Source organism: Medicago sativa, chromosome 6 (genome assembly GCF_051527215.1).
Source record: "Medicago sativa cultivar Bolivia chromosome 6, Bolivia_mono, whole genome shotgun sequence".
In the NCBI taxonomy this organism is placed as follows: domain Eukaryota; kingdom Viridiplantae; phylum Streptophyta; class Magnoliopsida; order Fabales; family Fabaceae; genus Medicago; species Medicago sativa.
In genome coordinates this window covers 87,673,704-87,697,158 of record NC_140754.1, presented here as the reverse complement: position 1 = coordinate 87,697,158, position 23,455 = coordinate 87,673,704, and the positions used below count along the sequence as shown (strand labels likewise).

The window sequence follows — 23,455 nt, the reverse complement described above, 5'->3', positions numbered from 1 at the left end:
AAAGAGAAACATGGGAGTGGTGGATCTCCCTCAAAATGCAAACATATTGAGACTTGAGACTAGAGATCCATCCATATATTGCTCCTTGATGTTTCATTCAGATTTTCAATCTATTAAAACCTTTGAATTCTTAATCAAAGCCAAATTTGGACCCACCTTGAATATTCTCATCATCTCATGTGTTTAAAATTTCATTTATTCACATCATTTCAATTAATTTTGTTTAATCTCTCCATGAAAATATGTAAATTAGATTGGAGCAAGGAATGAGTTGTTGTAACACCCCGTTTTTCCAACATAAAAATTACATAACAATTATCAGAGTTTTTCATCACAAAACGGAATGTCACATTTCTTAAAAATCATAAATGGAATAAATTAATATTTATCCTTCAAAATTCAATCAACAATTAATTAATATTTTGCAGCGGAATTATTCATCATCTAAAATAGTCTTTGGCACGCAGGCCTCATCATAAAAGTCCAAAGTCTTAGTTCATTATTTATTCATAAAAATTCATAAACAATACGTAAGGAATAGAAAGTAAAGTCAAAGTCCCATCCCGTTACGTATTAGAGCACCTAAAGACACACACTTGTGAGGAGTCCACTCACGACCGCAACTAATGTTGGTTACCTGCAAGTTACCCATACGAAGAGCAACATTTTCAAGCAAAGGGGTGAGATGTCACAATCAACAAATTAAACATATAATTCAACAAAATGCATTTAACAACATAAAACATCATTAACATATCAAACATTTATCACTTAACATCATATCAAATCATAATCAATTATCATCTTAACGTCTTAACATCTTAGCATCTTGACAACATATGGATCACATAAATAATTCATGTCATATCATAATATAACAATATCAAATGATAATAAACAACATCTTAAAACATCATATTCATCAATCATAAACAACTTCATATAACATCGTATTTAAACATCAACAATAATTCACTATGTATCTTTGTAAAAACATAATAAATTATTCACAACATATTTTCATGTCAAACCAAAGCTACTGGAAAGATATCACAAATATCAACAACTTTCATGTTTACAACAAAGATCAATTCAAAACAGAAACATATGAACAAAACGCAAAAACATGAAACAGAGAATGCTGTCACCGTACAATTTCGCAAAGACCTCCCTGTAGTATTTTCATCATAACTCAAAGACAAAACGTCATTTTCACGTCAAACCATAGCCACTAGAAAGCTAACAAAATTATCTAAAACTTTCATGTTTACTCCTAAGACCAATTCTGTACCTATCAATACCAGTTTTCATCTTAAATTCGGAAAAGTTGTGCTGAAAGTCCATAAAAATTCACTATGACCTACGTGCAGTAATTTGACCATAACTCAAGTTCTATAAATCGTTTTGACGTGAGACCAACGACATTAGAAAGCTAACATCCATACCTACAACTTTCGTGTTTGCACCTAAGACCAATTCCGCACCAATCAATACCAGTTTTAATATCAAAATTCAAGCAGAATGCAGATTTTCTTCAAGTTTCACCTAATCTCATGGTGCTAACCTCAAAACTGATTCTAATTATCATCCTAATGATTATCTAAGGTTTGTACATAATTTCTACATCAATTCAACAAGTTTTCATCATCTAATCATCAAATCTCTCTCAAAACCCTAATTCTCAAATTCTCACAAACTCTCCCCAACTTGTTAGATGTAATCTAATGATTTAACAACTTAATATTAATGCAAGATAGTCTCACCCTCACCTTAGATTAATTCCTGAATCAGCAGCAGCGTTCTTCTTTCCTAAGGTTTTCTCCTCTTCTCTTGACTTTTCTCTTCTCTTCTCTTCTTTCTTGTTCTCCTCTTTTCCAAAAAGCGGTTTTTGGTAAACTCTTTCTATCCTAAGCTTCTTTATTTATAATACTAAAATATTCTTCCCAAATCTATTTAGGCCCAACAACTTATTCTTCTTTCTATTCTAACCTCCAATTTTACTCACACTAATAATCCTCATATTCTAATAAATAATATTTCTCTACTAAATATATAATAATACACCAAATAACAAATATATATCTATAACAATTAACAAATATATTATGCTAGTAAATACCAACATATAACAAAACTAAATATCGCTCAACAAAATATATTAACTAAATTATAAAAAGACATCTAATTTCAACAAATCATATATCCCTCATATACATCATATAAATATATAAATATATTCTAAAACTAATTAAAATAATTAAATAAAAAGGAGGGCGTTTCAGTTGTCGTTATGACATATGGGCCAAAGACTGGTTTCAAAGACCGAAAATGTTGCCAATTAGTCTGTATGTGGTGGATATGGATATTTTTACTGCTTAGTGATGGATTATCATGCTGATTTTTGTTGTGATTTATAACTGTCTTTACAATCATTGGACGTGCTGGGTTTTTAAATTAGAAGTGGCGTTGTTGCTTGTGATAATTTATCTGTCACCGAATCATATGTGCTTAGCTTGTTTGGTCTAAATCTTTTCATTGGTATATCATCATCGGCTGGAATTGATTTATTTACGGCAATGGAACTTTTTGTTGGTTACCTCTTGTATATCAGTTACAGAGAGAGCTGTCAAGCACAAACGTTTGGCAAAGTTAAGTGGACGTTAGTCATAGGGGTTTGTAGAGCCATTTAACAAACAAATAAGGGAGGTCTTTGCTAAGTTATAAAATAGAGGGGGTGTAAGTTACATTTACATATACCTCAGGGGAGGTTAGTGTAATTTTCCCTTTTATGTATAATTTTTTTAAGATATATGCCACATTTATGGCCAAAAAATCATTCCACAGTTAATCTTTTATACCATTTTAATTGTTTCGGTTATTGGAGACAACATAAAAACTGATTATATAACTAAATATACATTACTCGATGCCTTACTCGATGTCATTCACTTTGCTGTTGGAAACAGATGGGACCGGGTTGTCTTCAAGTCCGACTCAGCTACTCTAGTGCAAGCGCTATCGTCTCCGGGCCACGGTGATTCAAAATTTTATGCTATTGTTTCTAGTATTATTTTTCAGTTGTCTTTGCATTCCAACTTCGAGGTGAAGTTTGTTAGGAGACAAGCGAACATGGTTGCTCATAGCTTAGCTAGGGCGGCCTGTTCTTGGGCTAGTCACCGTATTTTTGATTCTTATCCTTCTTGTATTGAACACTGGTTGATTAATGATAATAGTTAACTTTGTTTTGATAAAAAAAAAAACTAAATATACATTTGAATGTGCAATATACGTTTTAACTTTACTAGTATTTCTATTAAATCGTTAATTTAGTGGAGACATCATCACTTACTTTTTAATAGAGACAAAACTAAAACGATTAAACTCTTGCTCCATATTAAAAAATAGGGTCTTTGTCTTTATGACACTTTTTAAGAATTCTAAATAAATCAATTATTTCAATGTATTTATTTAAAAAGTTTAATAATTTAATTTCCAATGCATTAAATGAACTCAGTTTCATAAAATCTTACTACAGTAGAAACTCTATAAATTAATAATGTTAGGACCGGAGAAATTTATTAATTTAGAGAGTTATTAATTTATCGATAAATTAATAGTTATTAATTTAAAGAGTTTTTAAGTAATTATACTGTACATTCCAAACAAAAAGGCAAATTAGTCTATGCCTCTTAGAATTACGTTGCAGCGAACCTTGAGACTCAACGTAAATTAGTAACTACTGAGTTCATATACATTGGAAATCAATAATGACTTTTGAAGTACAGTTATTAATTTATGATTTTCTTGGGACCGAAAATTATAAAGGGATCTCCCGAAAAATTATTATCTTATTATTTTATCGATTTTTTCAATTTTTTACATTGGCCCAAGTCGGGACCGGACAAATTTATTATTTTAGAGAGTTTATTAATTTACCGAATATTAATTTAATGAGTTTCTACTGTATTTTAAACTTTTAAAGAGTACCCTTAGAGCATTTGTAAACCTTTTCCTAAAAAATAATAGACTCTTCATTATTAGCTCCACTATGAAAAGTGGTGGGTCTCCTCCCTTTACTTTTGCTCTTGACAACTTTTTTGCTTTATCAATACTGGAAATTGCCGGGAAATTGCTCTTTCATGACTCCAAAGTAATTTAAGTTCACACACTGCAATTTATATTCATCACTACCAACAAAAGTGTGTCTTCCTCCCACATTTATCATTTGACTCTAGATACTCTAAACTCTGCAATTCATAATCATCAAACCAATTCATTCACTCATCATGGCTTCCCTCACAGATCAATTCAAGTACGATGTTTTTCTCAGCTTTCGAGGTGAGGATACTCGTAATGGTTTCACAAGCTATCTCAAGAAAGCTCTTGATGACAAAGGAGTCAGAACTTTCATGGATGACGTGGAGCTTCAAAAAGGCGAAGAAATCACACCATCACTTCTTGTTGTTTTTTGGATTTCCAAACTGTTAAATTTGAATTTCCAAAATTCTATCATCTACCGAAGTTGTTACTAGGTTGAGTCACGACCAGGTCGCTCTCTTTAAGACGTTTCGTGGCACTACCCAAAGTTGTGCAAGGTAGACTATCAACCACGCCGCCTCCAGGATAAAACAAGCCCAGCTACAACTGTTCGATTAACTACTGCACTGTAGAAAAATCGTTCGAGAATTACACCCTCAAAATATGGCTCAATCGTTTGATCGAAGCCACTCGATACGGTACGTAACCGCTCTATTCGAAACCGTTCAAATTAATATGGTATTATTACCATTCTATTATGGTGCTGAGACCACTCAAATATGGTGTTATCACCATTCTAACTTCTCCAAAACATGAATATGGCACTACGACCACTCAAATATGGTGATACCACCATTTCTCTTTAAAATAATATATATATACTGTTAAGATCATTCTTTAATATGATCTTAATAGTACTCTATATTCCGAAGAATCATATATTATCGAAGGGACTATGAACTTAAGACCAAGGGACTATGGTCTTAAGAACACTCTTAATACCGAAGGGACAGAAAGGAGTAGAAGCAGAAGAAACATGTTAAAAACAAGTCGGAGGGAGAAGAGAGGAAAAAACACAGGAAGCATCGACTGTGAATTTTCGGTGCAAAGAATCAAATGGGGCGAGCTCTCCTTTTATAGGGAGAGTTTGTAACAAAAAACGAGTGACTTGGGGATTAAGTCTGCTTAATCCTTAAGCAAACGCGTTTTGTTTCTTAATTGGATATATCCGAAAGTTTCTGGATATGCTTTTGGATCGGGTCGGATCGTAACAAATTATTTGTTACGCGTAGCGCTTACGGATAATGATTAAATTAATTAATTAATTAATTTAACATTTTCAAGTGACAAAAAAATATATATCAATTTTTTTTAAGCGTTCACCCGTTCACAAAATTGGGTACCCCAAGGGCACACCCTTGGAGGTCACTTTTCCCATATATAAACACTTACTAGTTGGGGTGACCCTTCAATGTGGGACATTTTTAAGTCACACCCACACACTAGTTTTTTCATAGTGTTTTTCTTTCCAATTTTCTTCACTAGAATTAACTAGTGTTCCAACAATCCCCCACTTGACTTCAAAATGGTTTCGAGAAATAACGTAAAACGTTTCCATAAGATTTGCTAATATACAAAGGTGTCGCCAACAACTTGAACCTTAGCATAGTGGAAGGTATTCTGATTTAACAAGAGTTGCTTACAGCATTGAACTCTATCTCAGACATAGAATCCACACACAAACCTTTTCATAGGAGTATTCTAAAAGCCCGTGCGTTTTAAGGCCCTGCACGTGTATCCCGGTTTTAACGAATGCTCTAGGAATTATGCCTCGAAATTCCATAGGACTGGCCTAAGTTCCACATTCGTATAGGTGAGTCTATCAAGGGTACTCCTGTAGCTGTGTACCCCACTCAACATAGAGTATAGATCTCATTAAGAGTTACTATTACCTCATCCTTCTTTCGCTGCAGGATCATGCTTTCTATATTCTTTCTCTCATAGCATGTTCTACCACTTCATGACTTGTTTTTACCCATTGAACCTATTTCTTGGGATCTCCAGTCATGTAGGTCGGGTTACCATCACTTGTGGGCTATAGGCATTAGTCCCATCCTACTGGATGTTTCTTGGACTTTCTCTCTATTAAGTCCTTTCGTCAAAGGATCAGCTAAGTTTTCATTCGTACGTACAAAATCAACTCTAACCGCTCCATTTAGAGATACACTCTCTAATCGTGCTATGTTTTCGCCTTATCTGTCGTCTCTTACCATTGTAATAACGATTCTTAATCTTTGCAATAGCCGCGGTACTATCGCAATGAATTAACACAGCCGGTAACGGTTTCTCCCATGAAGGGATTAGCAAGAATCTTAGCCAACTTGCTTCTTCACTAGTTTTCTCTAGTGTTCTCTTATCAGATTCATTCCATAGTGGACTGAGTCAATATCATTTGTTTTAACAAACAACTCCTCTAGTGATGCTCAATGTGCAAACACTAGTCGCTAAATATTCATCTGAAAGATGTTCTATTTTATATCTTGTACCATTTAAGTACAATATGTTACTCCTAGTGAAGTAATCTTAGAGTCATAGTCTTCTCAAGACACCTCATGACTCTTTCTATAGCATGGCAATGCTTCCCATCCGTCTACTAGTAAACTTGCACAAGAGTTTCACGACATTGACAATGTCGGATCTAATACATTCAGTGGCATACCTAAGTGTTGCCAATGATGCTCGTATATTCTGTTTTTCTAATTCCATATCAAGTGTTCTTACACTTGGATCATAATATGTGATTGCAAGTTTACGGTGAAATAATTACATTTCTTTAAGATCTTCTCAACTTTGTGAGATTTATCAAAAAAGTTATCTTTTCTGATCTAGTAATCTTGAAGCCAAGAATTACTTCAAATTTTTTTTGTTTAGGTCTTTCTTATCAATGTTGTTGATAAACAATGATTTCACATAATTCATAACATGAATCTTTAAATCAAATATGAGCAAGTCGTCTTCATAGAGACATATGATCGTGCAAATATTATTTGTCACTTTCATTCACTTTATACTCATTCGATAACATTAGAATGTCAAATTTTTTCATGCCATTCCTCAAGAGTTTATTTTAGACCATTCAAATAATTATCTAACTTACAGACCTTGTTTTCTTGTCCATGAATTGCAAAAAATTTCACGTTGTTCCATATAGACTTGTTCTTCTAGTTCACCATAAAAAGGCAACTTTCACATCCATTTGGAGTACTATCGAGTTATAAACGGCGGCTAAAGGGACTAGTACTCTTATGGATATGATTTTCGTGACTGGTGAATGAATGTCGAAGAAGTCTATATTTTTCTCTTTGTCTAAAACCTTTGACTACAAGGAAAGCCTTGTATTCATCAACCGTACCATCAGGTTTTAGTTCCTTTTTCCAAAATCCAAATACAACCGATTGGTTTTGCAACTATGAGACAAGTCAAGTGTCATGTTTTTGTTAGACTCTAGAAAATTCATTTCATCGTTTATTGTTTTTGCCATAATTCAGCATCCAATGAGGATATAACTTCTTTAAGGCTTAATGAATCTTCTTCCAATGTATAAACCAAGTTCATACTCTTTAGCAATTTTAGCTTTCTTACCTCCTTGAGGTTCTATAACATGTCGTATGATGTTTTCATAACTATTTCTAATTACATGAATGTGATTAGATATAGTGCCCCCACTAGTTCTTAATTTTTAGAAGGGATTTTATTTTACCCCCACTAATGTCGTGCTCCCATTAGAGCCCCCACTAGTGCCTCCACTATTCTTTAGTTAAAGGGGTAAATATTTACATAGAATTCGGCATCTTTTAAATTCTATGATCACTTTAACATTTAGGTCATAAAGCCTATATGTTTCGTTATTTATCGCATACCCGATGAATACATATTCATAGGCTCTACTAGTGAGTTCAACTCTCTTGGGGTCCAGGATCTAAATATAGTCCAGACAATCCCAAGTTCAAAATAAGACAAGTTGGATTGTCTTTTCTTCAAAAATTTCTTAATTGGAATTTTTGTTCTTAGACTTGGGTACTCTATAAATTTCAATTTCGTTATAAAAAATTGAACATTCAAGCATATCAATTTTATTTTTCCAAAGTTCACAGTCATCAATAAATATGATAAAAATATCATTTTATCATTTCTAATTTATGTGTCATCAAATTAACACATATCATTATGTTTAGAGATTCATATTCTCTAATTCTGATTTATATGAACTTTTGGTTCATATATCTTGACTGCAATAAATAAAATTGTCTAACCATATAACTTGGAATTAAGTCCAAGTTACTCAAGTTTAAAATTAATCGCTTGTTCATGAGTCAAATATTAAAATCACACAACTAATAAAATAGAAGGAGAATTTTAATTCTTAATATACCATAAAAAAGGTAGTCTTTTCCAATAAAAATACAAGTACAAGTCAATAGACCTGTTCTTATAGGATCAAAATCTTAAAATAATTTGAGTGCTCAAGTTTATACCCGTCTACCAAAAATTGGTGCTCCAATAATAGTTATAATAAATAACTTATTAAATATATATATATATATATATATATATATATATATATATATATATATATATATTATTGCTTTAATTTACCAACAGTAAATCAATTCATATTCTGTACAGAGACAATTTTTGGTAGAGTAGGCACCGTAGCATAATCCTTTTTTTTTCATTTGTTATTGAATAAAAACAATATGTGCGTGTCAGTAAGTTTCATCCAAGAAACTTTTGATTACATCAATAACAAAATAACAACTTCACGTTATTTTCTTTTCCGTTCAAATATTTTCTTAAGTTTTGTAACAAACTTGTCTGTTTTATGATTATCAATGATAATCTTAAACTTTTTAGTGTTGTTGTTATAACAACAACAAACACTTCATTGTCAGTCGAAATATGTAATTCTTATAGCTTGATTTATCCATAATTTATTTAGGGACAATTTAATCTCAATAAGTAACATCTCCGGTAGACATAGCAGATTGAAACGTCTTAAAATTGTTGTTTTTTGGATTTCCAAACTGTTAAATTTGAATTTCCAAAATTCTATCATCTACCGAAGTTGTTACTAGGTTGAGTCACGACCAGGTCGCTCTCTTTAAGACGTTTCGTGGCACTACCCAAAGTTGTGCAAGGTAGACTATCAACCACGCCGCCTCCAGGATAAAACAAGCCCAGCTACAACTGTTCGATTAACTACTGCACTGTAGAAAAATCGTTCGAGAATTACACCCTCAAAATATGGCTCAATCGTTTGATCGAAGCCACTCGATACGGTACGTAACCGCTCTATTCGAAACCGTTCAAATTAATATGGTATTATTACCATTCTATTATGGTGCTGAGACCACTCAAATATGGTGTTATCACCATTCTAACTTCTCCAAAACATGAATATGGCACTACGACCACTCAAATATGGTGATACCACCATTTCTCTTTAAAATAATATATATATACTGTTAAGATCATTCTTTAATATGATCTTAATAGTACTCTATATTCCGAAGAATCATATATTATCGAAGGGACTATGAACTTAAGACCAAGGGACTATGGTCTTAAGAACACTCTTAATACCGAAGGGACAGAAAGGAGTAGAAGCAGAAGAAACATGTTAAAAACAAGTCGGAGGGAGAAGAGAGGAAAAAACACAGGAAGCATCGACTGTGAATTTTCGGTGCAAAGAATCAAATGGGGCGAGCTCTCCTTTTATAGGGAGAGTTTGTAACAAAAAACGAGTGACTTGGGGATTAAGTCTGCTTAATCCTTAAGCAAACGCGTTTTGTTTCTTAATTGGATATATCCGAAAGTTTCTGGATATGCTTTTGGATCGGGTCGGATCGTAACAAATTATTTGTTACGCGTAGCGCTTACGGATAATGATTAAATTAATTAATTAATTAATTTAACATTTTCAAGTGACAAAAAAATATATATCAATTTTTTTTAAGCGTTCACCCGTTCACAAAATTGGGTACCCCAAGGGCACACCCTTGGAGGTCACTTTTCCCATATATAAACACTTACTAGTTGGGGTGACCCTTCAATGTGGGACATTTTTAAGTCACACCCACACACTAGTTTTTTCATAGTGTTTTTCTTTCCAATTTTCTTCACTAGAATTAACTAGTGTTCCAACACTTCTTAAGGCAATTGATGAGTCCATGATGGCCATAGTTGTCCTCTCTAAAAATTATGCTTCTTCCTCCTTTTGCTTACAAGAACTTTCTCATATCCTTGATTCCATAAAAGATAATGGTCGTTCTGTTTTACCGGTATTTTATAAGGTTGATCCGTCTGTTGTGCGGAAGTTAGAAAAGAGTTATGGAGAAGCAATGGATAAACATAAGGCCAACTCAAATCTTGATAAATGGAAGGTGTGTCTTCACCAAGTAACTAATTTGGTTGGATTTCACTACAAGAAAGGGTATATTCCTATCTTCTGTTTTTTATTTCATTTGTCCATGGAAATAGTCACTTGAGTTTATAACAATAAACTCTCTACTAAATAATTAATGATAATTTAGTTACAAATAATTTAAGATTTTTAAATATAAAAAAAAGGATACTTACAATTTGACGGATAGTTCAAATGAATTGAAAATTTTATAGAGGTTTTTATAATTTATATTAAATATATAACTTTTTAATACATAGCCGTTGTTTTTCAATAAAAACTTACTACTTCTTTCAAAAAAAAAACTTACTACTTTTAATAGCTTTAACATATGCAATATTAGTCCAGTGAGCATAGCTCAGTTGGTAGGACAATGCATTATTATATGCAGGGGTCGGGGTTCGAATCCCGGACACCCCACTTATTCACCTTATAAGGTGAATTCTAGCCACTAGGCTACCTGACCAAAAATTTTGTCAATGAGAAGACAACGTAGGCATTGTCAATGAGAAGACAACGTAGGCAGATTAGTTGGTGTAAGTGGTAAAGATTAACTCACATGATCTGGATTTAATTTTTTTGTCAATGAGAAGACAACAATGAGAAGACAACGTAGGCAGATAATTTATAAATGGTCCAGATCAATTAAATCCAGATCATGTGAGTTAATCTTTACCACTTACACCAACTACCATAGAAAAATAGAGTAAGGTTAGCAATTTTTTTTTTTTTTCAACACTTTCTCTTCCACTCATTTTCTTATTAGCTTAAATAAAAGTAGTCTTATATTTTAGATATGGATTCGATTTGAACTGATGAGCCATACATAGATTTTATCCAGTAAAAGAATGAATGATATGAGAGTGTCATTAACATTCCTCTAGGAAAAACTATATTGGTTCTATTTGGTTGTGATTTTATACCTTAAACAAATTTGACTATAAAAATGTTATTTTGTTGATTTCATTCAAAAAGATAAGAATTTATATTATACTGTATTTGTTAAGGTTAAATATTGGTCCCTATAAATATATCTACTTTTCCTTTTAGTCCCTCTAAAAAATTTCTTCGGCTTTTAGTCCCTAGAAAAATTTCAATAACTACTTTTGGTCCCTATTTTTAAGTCAACTCATGTGTAGGCTTTGTATTTTTTAATGAAATGTGCAGAAATATATATTATTGTGACATCATTTATTAACCTGACACTCAATTAATGACTTTCCTTTAAAATTTAAAAATAAAACTAAAAAAATGTCAAAATGTTTGACACCCTAATTAAAAGTTTCATTTGCTCCAAGTGTACAAGCTAGTATTTTGGCATTTTTTTAATTTTAAAGAAAAATCATACGGTTATGAAAGTTAAATGTTACATCAGTGTAAATTTTGGGAGGGAGACTACTAAATCACGGGGAAAACATAAGCGGGAAAAACTCGTAAATAAATGGGGACTGAAATTGTACAATCACGGTAGATAGAGGATGAAAAACACAATTAAGCCTAATATATGCACTTGAATGACCTCTTTTCTCATATTGGACAGGGATATGCCTGAGCATAAGTTTATTGGGGAGATTGTTGAAAAAGTCTTAGAAAATATAGAACCTGTTGCCTTACCTGTTGGGGATTACAAAGTTGGACTGGAGCACCAAAAGCAACATGTGATTTCCCTTTTGAATGTTGGGTCGGATGATACAGTCCGTATGGTAGGGATCCACGGGATTGGTGGAATAGGGAAAACAACTCTTGCTATATCTGTTTATAATTTGATTGCCAACGAATTTGATGTTTCATGTTTTGTTGAAAATGTTAGAGAAAGTCATGAAAAACATGGGTTACCATATCTCCAAAAAATCATTCTTTCTAAATTAGTTAAGAAGAAAATGGAGTTAACAGGAGTTCTAAATGGGATTTCAAAATTGGAGCAGATGCTCAAGCAAAAGAAGATACTTTTGGTTCTAGACGATGTTAATGAGTTAGAGCAATTAGAAGCTCTGGCTGGAAAACTCGAATGGTTTAATCGCTCAAGTCGAATCATCATCACAACTCGGTACAAAAGGTTGCTAACATGTCATAGGATTGAACATACATATGAGGTGAAGGGGTTGAATGACATAGATGCTGCTGAGTTGGTTAGACGGAAAGCTTTTAAAGATGAAGTTAGTCCAAGCTATAACAATGTTTCAACAGAAAAAATGCATGTTTTAGAGCGTGTTGTAGCATATGCTTCCGGTCATCCACTCGCTTTGGAAGTAATGGGTTCTGACTTTTCTAACAAGACAATAGAGCAATGTAAAGATGCACTAGATCGTTACGAAAAAATTCCTCATAAAAAGATCCAAAGGACACTACAACTGAGCTTTGATGCTTTGGAGGATAAAGAGAAGTTTGTTTTTCTTGACATTGCTTGTTGCTTCAAAGGATGGAAATTAACAAGGGTCAAAGAAATACTTCATGTCCATCATGGTGATAACATTAAAGATCACATTAATGTGTTAGTGGAAAAATCTCTCATAAAAATAAATGAGCATGGTTATGTAACATTACATGATTTGCTAGAAGATATGGGGAAAGAAATTGTTAGACAAGAGTCACCAAATGATCCTGGAGAACGCAGTAGGTTATGGGACCCTAAAGATATACAAAAAGTTTTAGAAGAAAATAAGGTGAGTTACTGTTGCTAATGCTAACTGCTAAGTTACCTTTTTTTGCTTTATACATTAACAATGTTATTAATTGTCACAATTTTTTTCTTCCTTTATACGAGTTTAATTTATATGCAGTGTTAGTGTAATTGTTTTTTTATACATACATTCAAATAATATGTTGCTACATCATTTCATTTAATGGATTAAAAACACATGATTTATCATATCTCATTAATTGTTGTGAAAACATATCATTAGATATATGTGTAAAACTTTTTAACATTGATGATGAAGATGTATATAACTTAAACTCTTAGTGCATGTTTGATGCGTATGATATGATAAAGAGATGATATGATAAGTTGGATAATGATATGATAATGATATAATATATATACTTATCCTATCGTATATTTGGTGCGCATCTGATAAAAAAATATGATAACAATATTATATCTTTTTTTTTTTTTAAGAACAATATTATATCTTATAATGTTTTGGTGCACACTTTCTAATTACGTAAGAAATGTCTTTTTATTTAACTATAGGACCATGGTTAAAATAAATAAATAACTATAGGACCAAAATAGAAGAACAAAGGCAATAACAAAAACTCCTTCTACGAAAATTTGATAAAAACAATTTAAAAAATTTTGTTAATTAATTTCGAAAATTTTAAAAATTTGAATAAATTTGTAAAAAAATAAGTTTTTTTTTGAACTAATAATTTTTTTTTCTAAAACAAGTAAAAAAATCAGGAAATTTACTTTCAAAATAAAAACAAAACAAATTCGAAATTAAAAATGTAATACCCACACTAAACGTATCTAGAAAGTTTAGCGTGTGCATTAGTTTAGTACTGGATACATTAAAAATTACAACATTAAAACTTTGAATGAATATCTTATACAACAATATGCGTTCGTACAATAATAATACTACTCAACTTTTCTAAAACATAATAAACGTGTCCTTGCATATCCATATCATCCTGCAGCGGGTACGAACGAACACTTGCTGAAACATCCATTCGGCTACTAGCTTGCCATCCAACCTGTTAATCTGAAACAATTAAGGATTGGGATGAGACATAATGTCTTAGTGAGTTCTACCTAATCCTAGGCTATAGGTAACCTCGGTGGAAACCTACGGTCACTACGTGTCTACAATACAACCTGCCGGTTGATTATACGTGTGTGGGGACTTGCATACTTAGACAGTCGTGCATACTAGGGCCGTCATAAGATTCTTCTTACCTTGTTATAGGCGTCACTTCTTATACGTGTCATGACGATCAAGGGGAAACTAAAACCGCATTGCCAACAATACGCTCTACGTATCGTGGCCTAAGCATAACATAATCATGACATGATTCTAAACCGGACGATTAGGGGAAACCTAAGATCGTCATCGGCATAACTTTTTCTACATGCTCTAATGCATAAATACGTTATATCTAACAACATATCATATCTTGCTATCTTATCAGTTCTTGACGATCTACGTCAATGTTCTACTAGTTCTCGACGATCTAGGTCAAGGCTCTATGACATAACATATACATGTCTAATAAATATGCATAGTCAGATTCATTCATTAGGTTAGCGTTGAACAAATAAACAATTATCTGAGTTCATTTTACGGAGAGCCCCGGGGTGGAGTAAACCCGAGCACAATCCCTTCTAACCAACGACACTCCTGCAGTGACGCGCGGCTCCCTTACGGCTAAACCATTCCCCTTGGAGAACCCCTTGAGTCCAACCTAGTGTAGATCACAAGAGACACGACAACTACATCTTGCTTACTAAGTGACATGCGGGTTCCTTACGGCTAACCCTGTTCCCATCATGAGAACCCCTTGTATCCAACCTTGGAAGGAATACAAGAGACATGGCACTTTTAACTTTTAAAGTCTTGGTCTATGCATGCATGAAAATTCAATCTACACTTGCTATCTCTTTACCTCAGATCCTTAAAAGATCCTACTGAAGGTAAACTATATGCTTGCTTAACTTACTATGTGAAGAGATATCTAATCAATTCACGTCTTGCCATACTCGTATGGTCACTCTAGCTCCTATGCGAAGAGAATACTCTATATCACTTCGTGTCTTATCAAGCATATTGCTCATGCGTAGCATTCTATTTCTTTTCAAGCTATTCTAGTTCTTGACAAGCTATGTCAAGGCTCTACTTTCATTCCCTTTCCTGAATGATTAAATTGCTACCCGATTCTTAACGTAGCATCTCTCGTTTGCCATGCTTTGTTAACTTGTCCAATACTTGCTTCTTTCTCAAGAAAACCTTGCTCAAGATTATCAAATAGGACCTTGGTTTGAGAGGTTTACTTTTATAAAAAGACTACTCGAAGAAAAACTGGGCTGGAGCATACCAACAACGCCTGAAGTGAGCAAACAGTGCATTGCTACACTGTCTACTCGCCTAGGCGAGTAAGCTTGCTCGCTGTGGCGAGTAACTTCTCGCTGTGGCGAGTTGGGGGCGAGCAAGACCCCCTGTTCTGTTGTCTAGCTTGCCTAGCGAGCTATCTGCTCGCTGTGGCGAGTTGTGACAGTCCAGCACTTGTAAAAATGGTGTTTTTGACCGAAAAACCTCAAAACCAAGTGTCTCTATGTATATTATGACTCTAGTGATCATTTAAAACCTGTAAAACAGCCTCAAGACAAGTATTAACAAGTATTGCAAGCTTGGCAAGAAAAGGGCAACTAATCTTAATACTTTAAAACCCTAGAATGCATATCATCCTTACAAGAGTAAATCACATAACCCAAGGGTGGAAAACTATCTAAGGAACTCACCTAAACATGATTCTTGTGACAGCTCCAAGTCCCAAGCTCAAACAAGCCAAAACCCTAGCTTTTGATCCACTTGCTTCCTTTGCTCAAACCATTCAATCTTGTTGTTCTTTCTTGCAATCTAAGCACCATGATTCTTGCTTGCTCATCTCTATTCCTACCCAAAGCTTCCTTCACCAAAACCCTAATCTCAAGGAAATCTCTTGGTAAGGAAAAGTAGTGATAACAACCCAAACCAAGCTTCCAACACCATAAACTCTTGAGGAAAACTTGCACAACATAAATCTTGTTTTGGAAGAAATTTTGGAAAGGATTAAGGAAGAGAGGGAGGCCGATGGAGAAGAGAAAAGGGAGAGCAAAACTCTTTCTCTAACCTAGAGAGAGAAAGAAGATGGGGAAATGAGATATTTGTGTCCAAAACCAAATAAATATCATTTAGCGTGTAATTACCATTATACCCATGCCTCAAGCGTGTTAAATCCGACACTGATACTTAACCCATATTGAGCTGACATCACGTAATAAACATTATCCATTACGCTTACTTTCCTTAAATTTTCGTCCTCTAGCACGCTTGAATGGTAATATTCCGATACTGACAAATGGGATATTACAAAAAAAGTTTAGATTTTTTTCAAATTTATTTTTTATTTTTTGTAGAAAAATAATAATTATGGAAAATATATTTTGTGATTAAAAAAAACAGAAACTTAGATAATACTTTTCGAAAATAAAAAATTGATCTTCAAGTTTTTCTTTTAAAATTGAATTTTTTTTTGATTTTTTTTCTTGTAAAAATATAAAAATCTAGAAATTAATTTTCAGAATTAAAAAAAAAGTCGCAAATTTAAATCTTTTTTTCTAATTCATTTAAATGCGCTAAGTGTCTTCGTGAGCTTAGCTCAGTTGGTATGGACAATGCATAAAATATGAAAGGTCTGGGGTTCAAACCTCGGCCGAAGCACTTCCAGATCCTGATGTTGGCGAGGTGTAATGTAACACCCCGTTCTCCCAACAACGTAATATTAATTATTATAATCAGAGTAATCACACAACGAAGTGTCACACTACTTTTCAAAAATTCATAAATAGAAAATATCTATTTATTTATTGGCCAACATAAAGAATCTTAATAAACTGCAGCGGAATAATTCTTTAAAAATATAATTTCAACCAAAATTCAACATCAATGAAAATCTTGGCACAAAGGCCCCAACACAATTCAACTTTATTTTCAACAACGATAAACTCTAATAGCAAGTCTTTTCTAAAATATGTGATACATAAAAGAAATGAGAAGACATTCGCAACGATTTCCCCATCCTAGTATGTATCAGAGCCCTAGACACTTGAGCCGACCAAACCTACAAGTCATCAGTACCTGCACATTACCCACGGTCGAGGCAACATATACGCAGAAGGGGTGAGAAACTTATCCAATAATAATAATATATAATTCATCAAATTAATGAAAACAACAATATATCACAACATGCATCATTAATAATGTATATAAAGAATACATATAACAACAACATAATCATTTTCAGCAACAAGGGGCAGCAACAACAACAACAACATTATCCACAACGACACCGACAACTCGATAATGCGACAACGACAACAACTCGACAATGCTACAACGACAACAACAACCCAACAATGCTACGACAACAACAACTAATGCATCATGCAGGTGGTACCAATCTACGCGCGTTGAATGCTAAGCATTCCAGGGCATAAGCCCCCAACAAATTGGATGGTTAAAGCATCCCAGGGCATAAGCCCCCAACAGATGAATGATAAACATTCCAGGGCATAAGCCCCCAACGGGTTGAATGATGAACATTCCAGGGCATAAGCCCCCAACAGATGTGAGTATGCAAATGGACTCAACTTGTGTATATCAACATACAACTTCAACAGCGACTACAACAACAACAACATATGTGCCTAAAACAATTATGACACACTCCCCAACTTCGACATCAGATGATACAACGACATCAACAACGGAAATCAACAACATAGCATATATATAAATCAATTACATTCATCTCTAAGTCTAAAACATCCTTCAAAAGCAATTAAGTTTTGATCAATAGGACATAAGCCAAATACCCATAAAACACCTCAACTAAGTCCCTAACACTTAAGTTTGAAGTTGGGAAACCAACCATATGTTTTTGGACTAACTTGGGATTAGTTATGCTAAGTTTTCTTAAAGTTTTCTGAAGATCCACTTGGACTATTTTTATCATAACTCAAAATCTACGAATCTTTTCCACTCCAAATCAAGGCCATTTTAAAGCTAACTTAATTATCTACAACTTTCATGTTTACACCTAAGGCCAGTTCAAAACAGAAACGGGTGAAAAAGACGCAAGAACACGAAACAGGGGAATGCTGTCACTATTACATCGTACTACGATGGAATGCATCGTACTACGATGGGATACACTGAAAAAGTCTTGTTTGCTGCTGGAAAAATCGTAGTACGATTTCCCAGCATCGTACTACGATGGAACATGGACAGTTCTACGGAAACAGACCAGTTTTCACTCCAAAAACCCCAATTTCATCAACCCAAACCCCAAATTTGATCCCATAATCACCCAAATTGTTTTAGAAACATGTTTACAGGTTTATTAGACAACATAAGGGATAAAACAACATATAATCATGCAATTCAACAACAAGTTTCATCATAATTCATCATCTAACATAACTTCTCAAACCCTAAAAACCAAGAACAACAAATTCATCAATTTTCAAATTATATACCATGATTATTGAAAGGAATCCCACCCTTACCTTATCTCAGCAAATTCTACAGCAAAAACGATTGGATTCTCTCTTTCTAGCTCTTCTCCTAGCTTTCTCTTGGTTCTTCTCCTTTTTCTCTCCAAAAACCAGTTTTTCTATTGTTTGTACGTGAAACTGTTTATCTCTGCTTCTCTTTCTTTTTCTCCCAAAAATATAACTTCTTTCTTTTCATTTAACTCCCACTAAACTCTCATAATTACTAATTAACCCCCATTAACCAAAATATTAATATTTTACTCCTATTTTTATTTCTCCTAATATTTCCACAAATAATAAAGCCATATTCATTTAAATAATAAACAACACATCAAATACCAAATAAATCATATAAAATTATATAAAACACTCAAACATCCACTAAAAATAATAGAATAAAAATGGGGCGTTACAACTCTCCCAACTTATAGAATTTCGTCCTCGAAATATTACCTCAAGCAAACAACTCAGGATATGACTCCTGCATCTTACTTTCCAACTCCCAAGTAAGATTTTCACCAGTTGCTCCTCCCCAAACAACCCTCACTAGAGGTATCTCCTTGCCTCTCAACGTCTTCACCTTGCGATCATCAATCCTCAAAGGTAAAGTCTCCACCGTAAGGTTGTCTCTAACTTGCACATCATCTCTAGGAATAACATGTGAAGGATCCGCTACATACTTCCGAAGTTGCGACACATGAAACACATCATGCAAGTTCGAAAGATGTGGTGGCAAACCAACTCTATAAGCCATCGTGCCAATTCTCTCAGATATCTGATAAGGACCAATAAACTTTGGAGTCAACTTCTTGGACTTCAATGCACGACCCACACCGGTCATAGGGGTGACTCTCAAGAACACATGGTCACCCTCTTGAAATTCAAGGTCCTTCCTACGCCTGTCATGATAACTCTTCTGTCGACTCTGCGATGCTTTCATATGCTCTCTTATCATCTTGACCTTCTCCGTGGTCTGCTGAACTATTTCAGGTCCCAACACAACACTTTCACCCGACTCAAACCAACATAAAGGAGTTCTACACCTTCGACCATATAAAGCTTCGAAAGGTGCCATACCAATACTCGAATGGTAACTATTGTTGTACGTGAACTCTATCAATGGTAGGTGACTGTCCCAAGCTCCACCTTGCTCAAGTACACACACCCTCAACAAATCTTCTAATGATTGAATCGTCCTTTCCGACTGACCATCTGTTTGCGGATGATAAGCTGAACTCAACTTCAGCTGAGAGCCCAAAGCTTCTTGCAAGCTCTTCCAAAATCTCGAAGCGAACCTCGGATCTCTATCCGACACAATACTCGACGGGACACCATGCAACTTCACAATATTATGAATATAGATCTCCGCCAACTGAGCTACCGAATAAGTGATATTAATTGGAATAAAGTGTGCCGACTTTGTCAATCTATCGACAACAACCCAAATGGCATCATGCCCTCTTTGAGTGTTTGGTAAACTCGTCACAAAGTCCATGGAGATGCTATCCCATTTCCATTCCGGCACATCTAAAGGTGTCAACAAACCAGCAGGCTTCTGATGTTCAACTTTCGATTTCTGACAAGTCAAACAAGCATATACAAATTGTGCGACATCTCGCTTCAACCCAGACCACCAAAACAGTTTCTTCAAGTCGTGGTACATCTTTGTAGCTCCCGGATGGATACTCAAGTTGCTTCTGTGACTTTCTTCTAAAATCAACTTTTTCAATTCATTATTATCAGGGATACAAATCCTGCCTCGGAATCTCAACACTCCTTGATCATCAACCTGAAAATCACCATCTGCAGTCTGATTACTGGCAACCATTAAGTCTACAAATTTCACATCAACCTCCTGGGCTTCTTTTATACTCTTCAAGAACTCATTATTAATTTTTAACATACCCAACTGCACACTCTGAGGTGCCAATTCACAAACAAGACTTAAGTCTCTAAACTGTTCCAGCAATTCAAATTCTTTCACCATCATAGCCGACATGTGCAACGTTTTCCTACTCAAGGCATCTGCAACCACATTGGCTTTACCCGGATGATAATTCAAACCAAAATCATAATCCTTCAACAACTCTAGCCACCTTCTCTGCCTCATATTCAACTCCTTTTGATCAAATAAATATTTCAAACTTTTATGATCACTAAACACTTCAAATCTGGAACCATATAAATAATGTCTCCAAATTTTCAACACAAAAACCACAACAGCCAACTCTAAATCATGTGTAGGATAATTCTTCTCATGAATTCTCAACTGTCTAGAAGCATAAGCCACTACCTTACCATCTTGCATCAGCACACCACCCAAGCCCAACTTGGACGCATCACAATAAACAACAAAAGGTTTATCTGGCTCTGGCAAAATCAAAATTGGAGCCGTCGTCAATCTTCGCTTCAACTCATTGAAATTACTCTCACACTGAGCATCCCACACAAAAGCTTTACCTTTACAGGTCAACTGAGTCAATGGAAGTGCCAACCTCGAAAATCCTTCGATAAATCTTCTGTAATAACCAGCCAAACCAAGAAAACTTCTAATCTCCGTAACTGACTGAGGAGTCTCCCACTGTGATACCGCTTCAACCTTCGACGGGTCTACATCAATACCACTACCAGAAATAATATGGCCAAGGAAACTTACTTCACTTAACCAGAACTCGCACTTTGACAACTTTGCATACAACTTCTTTTCTTTCAGCACCTGCAACACAATCTTCAGATGTTCTGCATGCTCTTCTTCAGTCTTAGAATAAATCAAGATATCATCAATAAATACAACAACAAACTTATCCATAAAAGCATGAAAAATTCTGTTCATATACTCCATGAACACACCTGGCGCATTAGTGACACCGTAGGGCATCACTTTATACTCATAATGGCCATACCGTGTCCTAAAGGCCGTCTTCTGCATATCTTCATCCTTCACCTTAATCTGATGGTAACCTGACCTCAAATCAATTTTACTAAACACGCGAGCACCCACTAATTGATCCATCAAGTCGTCAATTCTCGGAAGTGGATACCTGTTCTTTATCGTCACTTTATTAAGCTGACGGTAATCTATGCACAATCTCATGCTACCATCCTTCTTCTTCACCAACAATATCGGCGCTCCCCAAGGTGAGACACTCGGTCTTGTAAACTTCTTATCATGCAATTCTTCCAACTGTTTCTTCAACTCTGCTAACTCAACTGCTGACATACGGTAAGGAGCCATCGACACAGGCTTCGTACCCAGAACAAGGTCAATTGAAAATTCGACCTCCCTCTCTGGTGGCACATCTGGAATCTCATCAGGAAAAACTTCAGGAAATTCATTCTCAACGGGCAATCTATCAATTACCGACTGATTCTCTACAGACAAATACGCCATTAAAGAAAACATCAAGTTTCCATCATGCTCTAACTGCTGCAGCTGCTTGGTAGATAAAAATTCTGCTCCACTCTCTTCTTCAGCAGAAGAAAAGTACACCGTCTTTCTAAAACAATTAATATGAACATGGTTGTACTCCAACCAGTTCATACTAGGGATTGCACAACAAATAACAAACAACAACAAGGACAATACAAAATTGTCACACAACACTACTAGGCTCGACACGACTCTACTAATTGGCCGGACGGACCGACCTGCTCTGATACCAATTGTAACACCCCGTTCTCCCAACAACGTAATATTAATTATTATAATCAGAGTAATCACACAACGAAGTGTCACACTACTTTTCAAAAATTCATAAATAGAAAATATCTATTTATTTATTGGCCAACATAAAGAATCTTAATAAACTGCAGCGGAATAATTCTTTAAAAATATAATTTCAACCAAAATTCAACATCAATGAAAATCTTGGCACAAAGGCCCCAACACAATTCAACTTTATTTTCAACAACGATAAACTCTAATAGCAAGTCTTTTCTAAAATATGTGATACATAAAAGAAATGAGAAGACATTCGCAACGATTTCCCCATCCTAGTATGTATCAGAGCCCTAGACACTTGAGCCGACCAAACCTACAAGTCATCAGTACCTGCACATTACCCACGGTCGAGGCAACATATACGCAGAAGGGGTGAGAAACTTATCCAATAATAATAATATATAATTCATCAAATTAATGAAAACAACAATATATCACAACATGCATCATTAATAATGTATATAAAGAATACATATAACAACAACATAATCATTTTCAGCAACAAGGGGCAGCAACAACAACAACAACATTATCCACAACGACACCGACAACTCGATAATGCGACAACGACAACAACTCGACAATGCTACAACGACAACAACAACCCAACAATGCTACGACAACAACAACTAATGCATCATGCAGGTGGTACCAATCTACGCGCGTTGAATGCTAAGCATTCCAGGGCATAAGCCCCCAACAAATTGGATGGTTAAAGCATCCCAGGGCATAAGCCCCCAACAGATGAATGATAAACATTCCAGGGCATAAGCCCCCAACGGGTTGAATGATGAACATTCCAGGGCATAAGCCCCCAACAGATGTGAGTATGCAAATGGACTCAACTTGTGTATATCAACATACAACTTCAACAGCGACTACAACAACAACAACATATGTGCCTAAAACAATTATGACACACTCCCCAACTTCGACATCAGATGATACAACGACATCAACAACGGAAATCAAC

The 23,455-nt window shown here is 34.7% G+C and overlaps 1 protein-coding gene across 1 annotated transcript in view; it reads left to right on the top strand.

The window, feature by feature from the left end:
* Positions 1-4,129: 4,129 nt before the first annotated feature.
* LOC146917845 (uncharacterized) overlaps positions 4,130-23,455 on the top strand; it is a 32,623-nt gene continuing 13,297 nt past the window's right edge. The window contains exons 1-3 of the mRNA XM_085719607.1: positions 4,130-4,463; positions 10,254-10,531; positions 12,042-13,164. Of these exons, the coding sequence (XP_085575733.1) occupies positions 4,287-4,463; positions 10,254-10,531; positions 12,042-13,164 (1,578 nt within the window). The 5' untranslated portion in view covers positions 4,130-4,286. The remainder of the gene's footprint in view (positions 4,464-10,253; positions 10,532-12,041; positions 13,165-23,455) is intronic.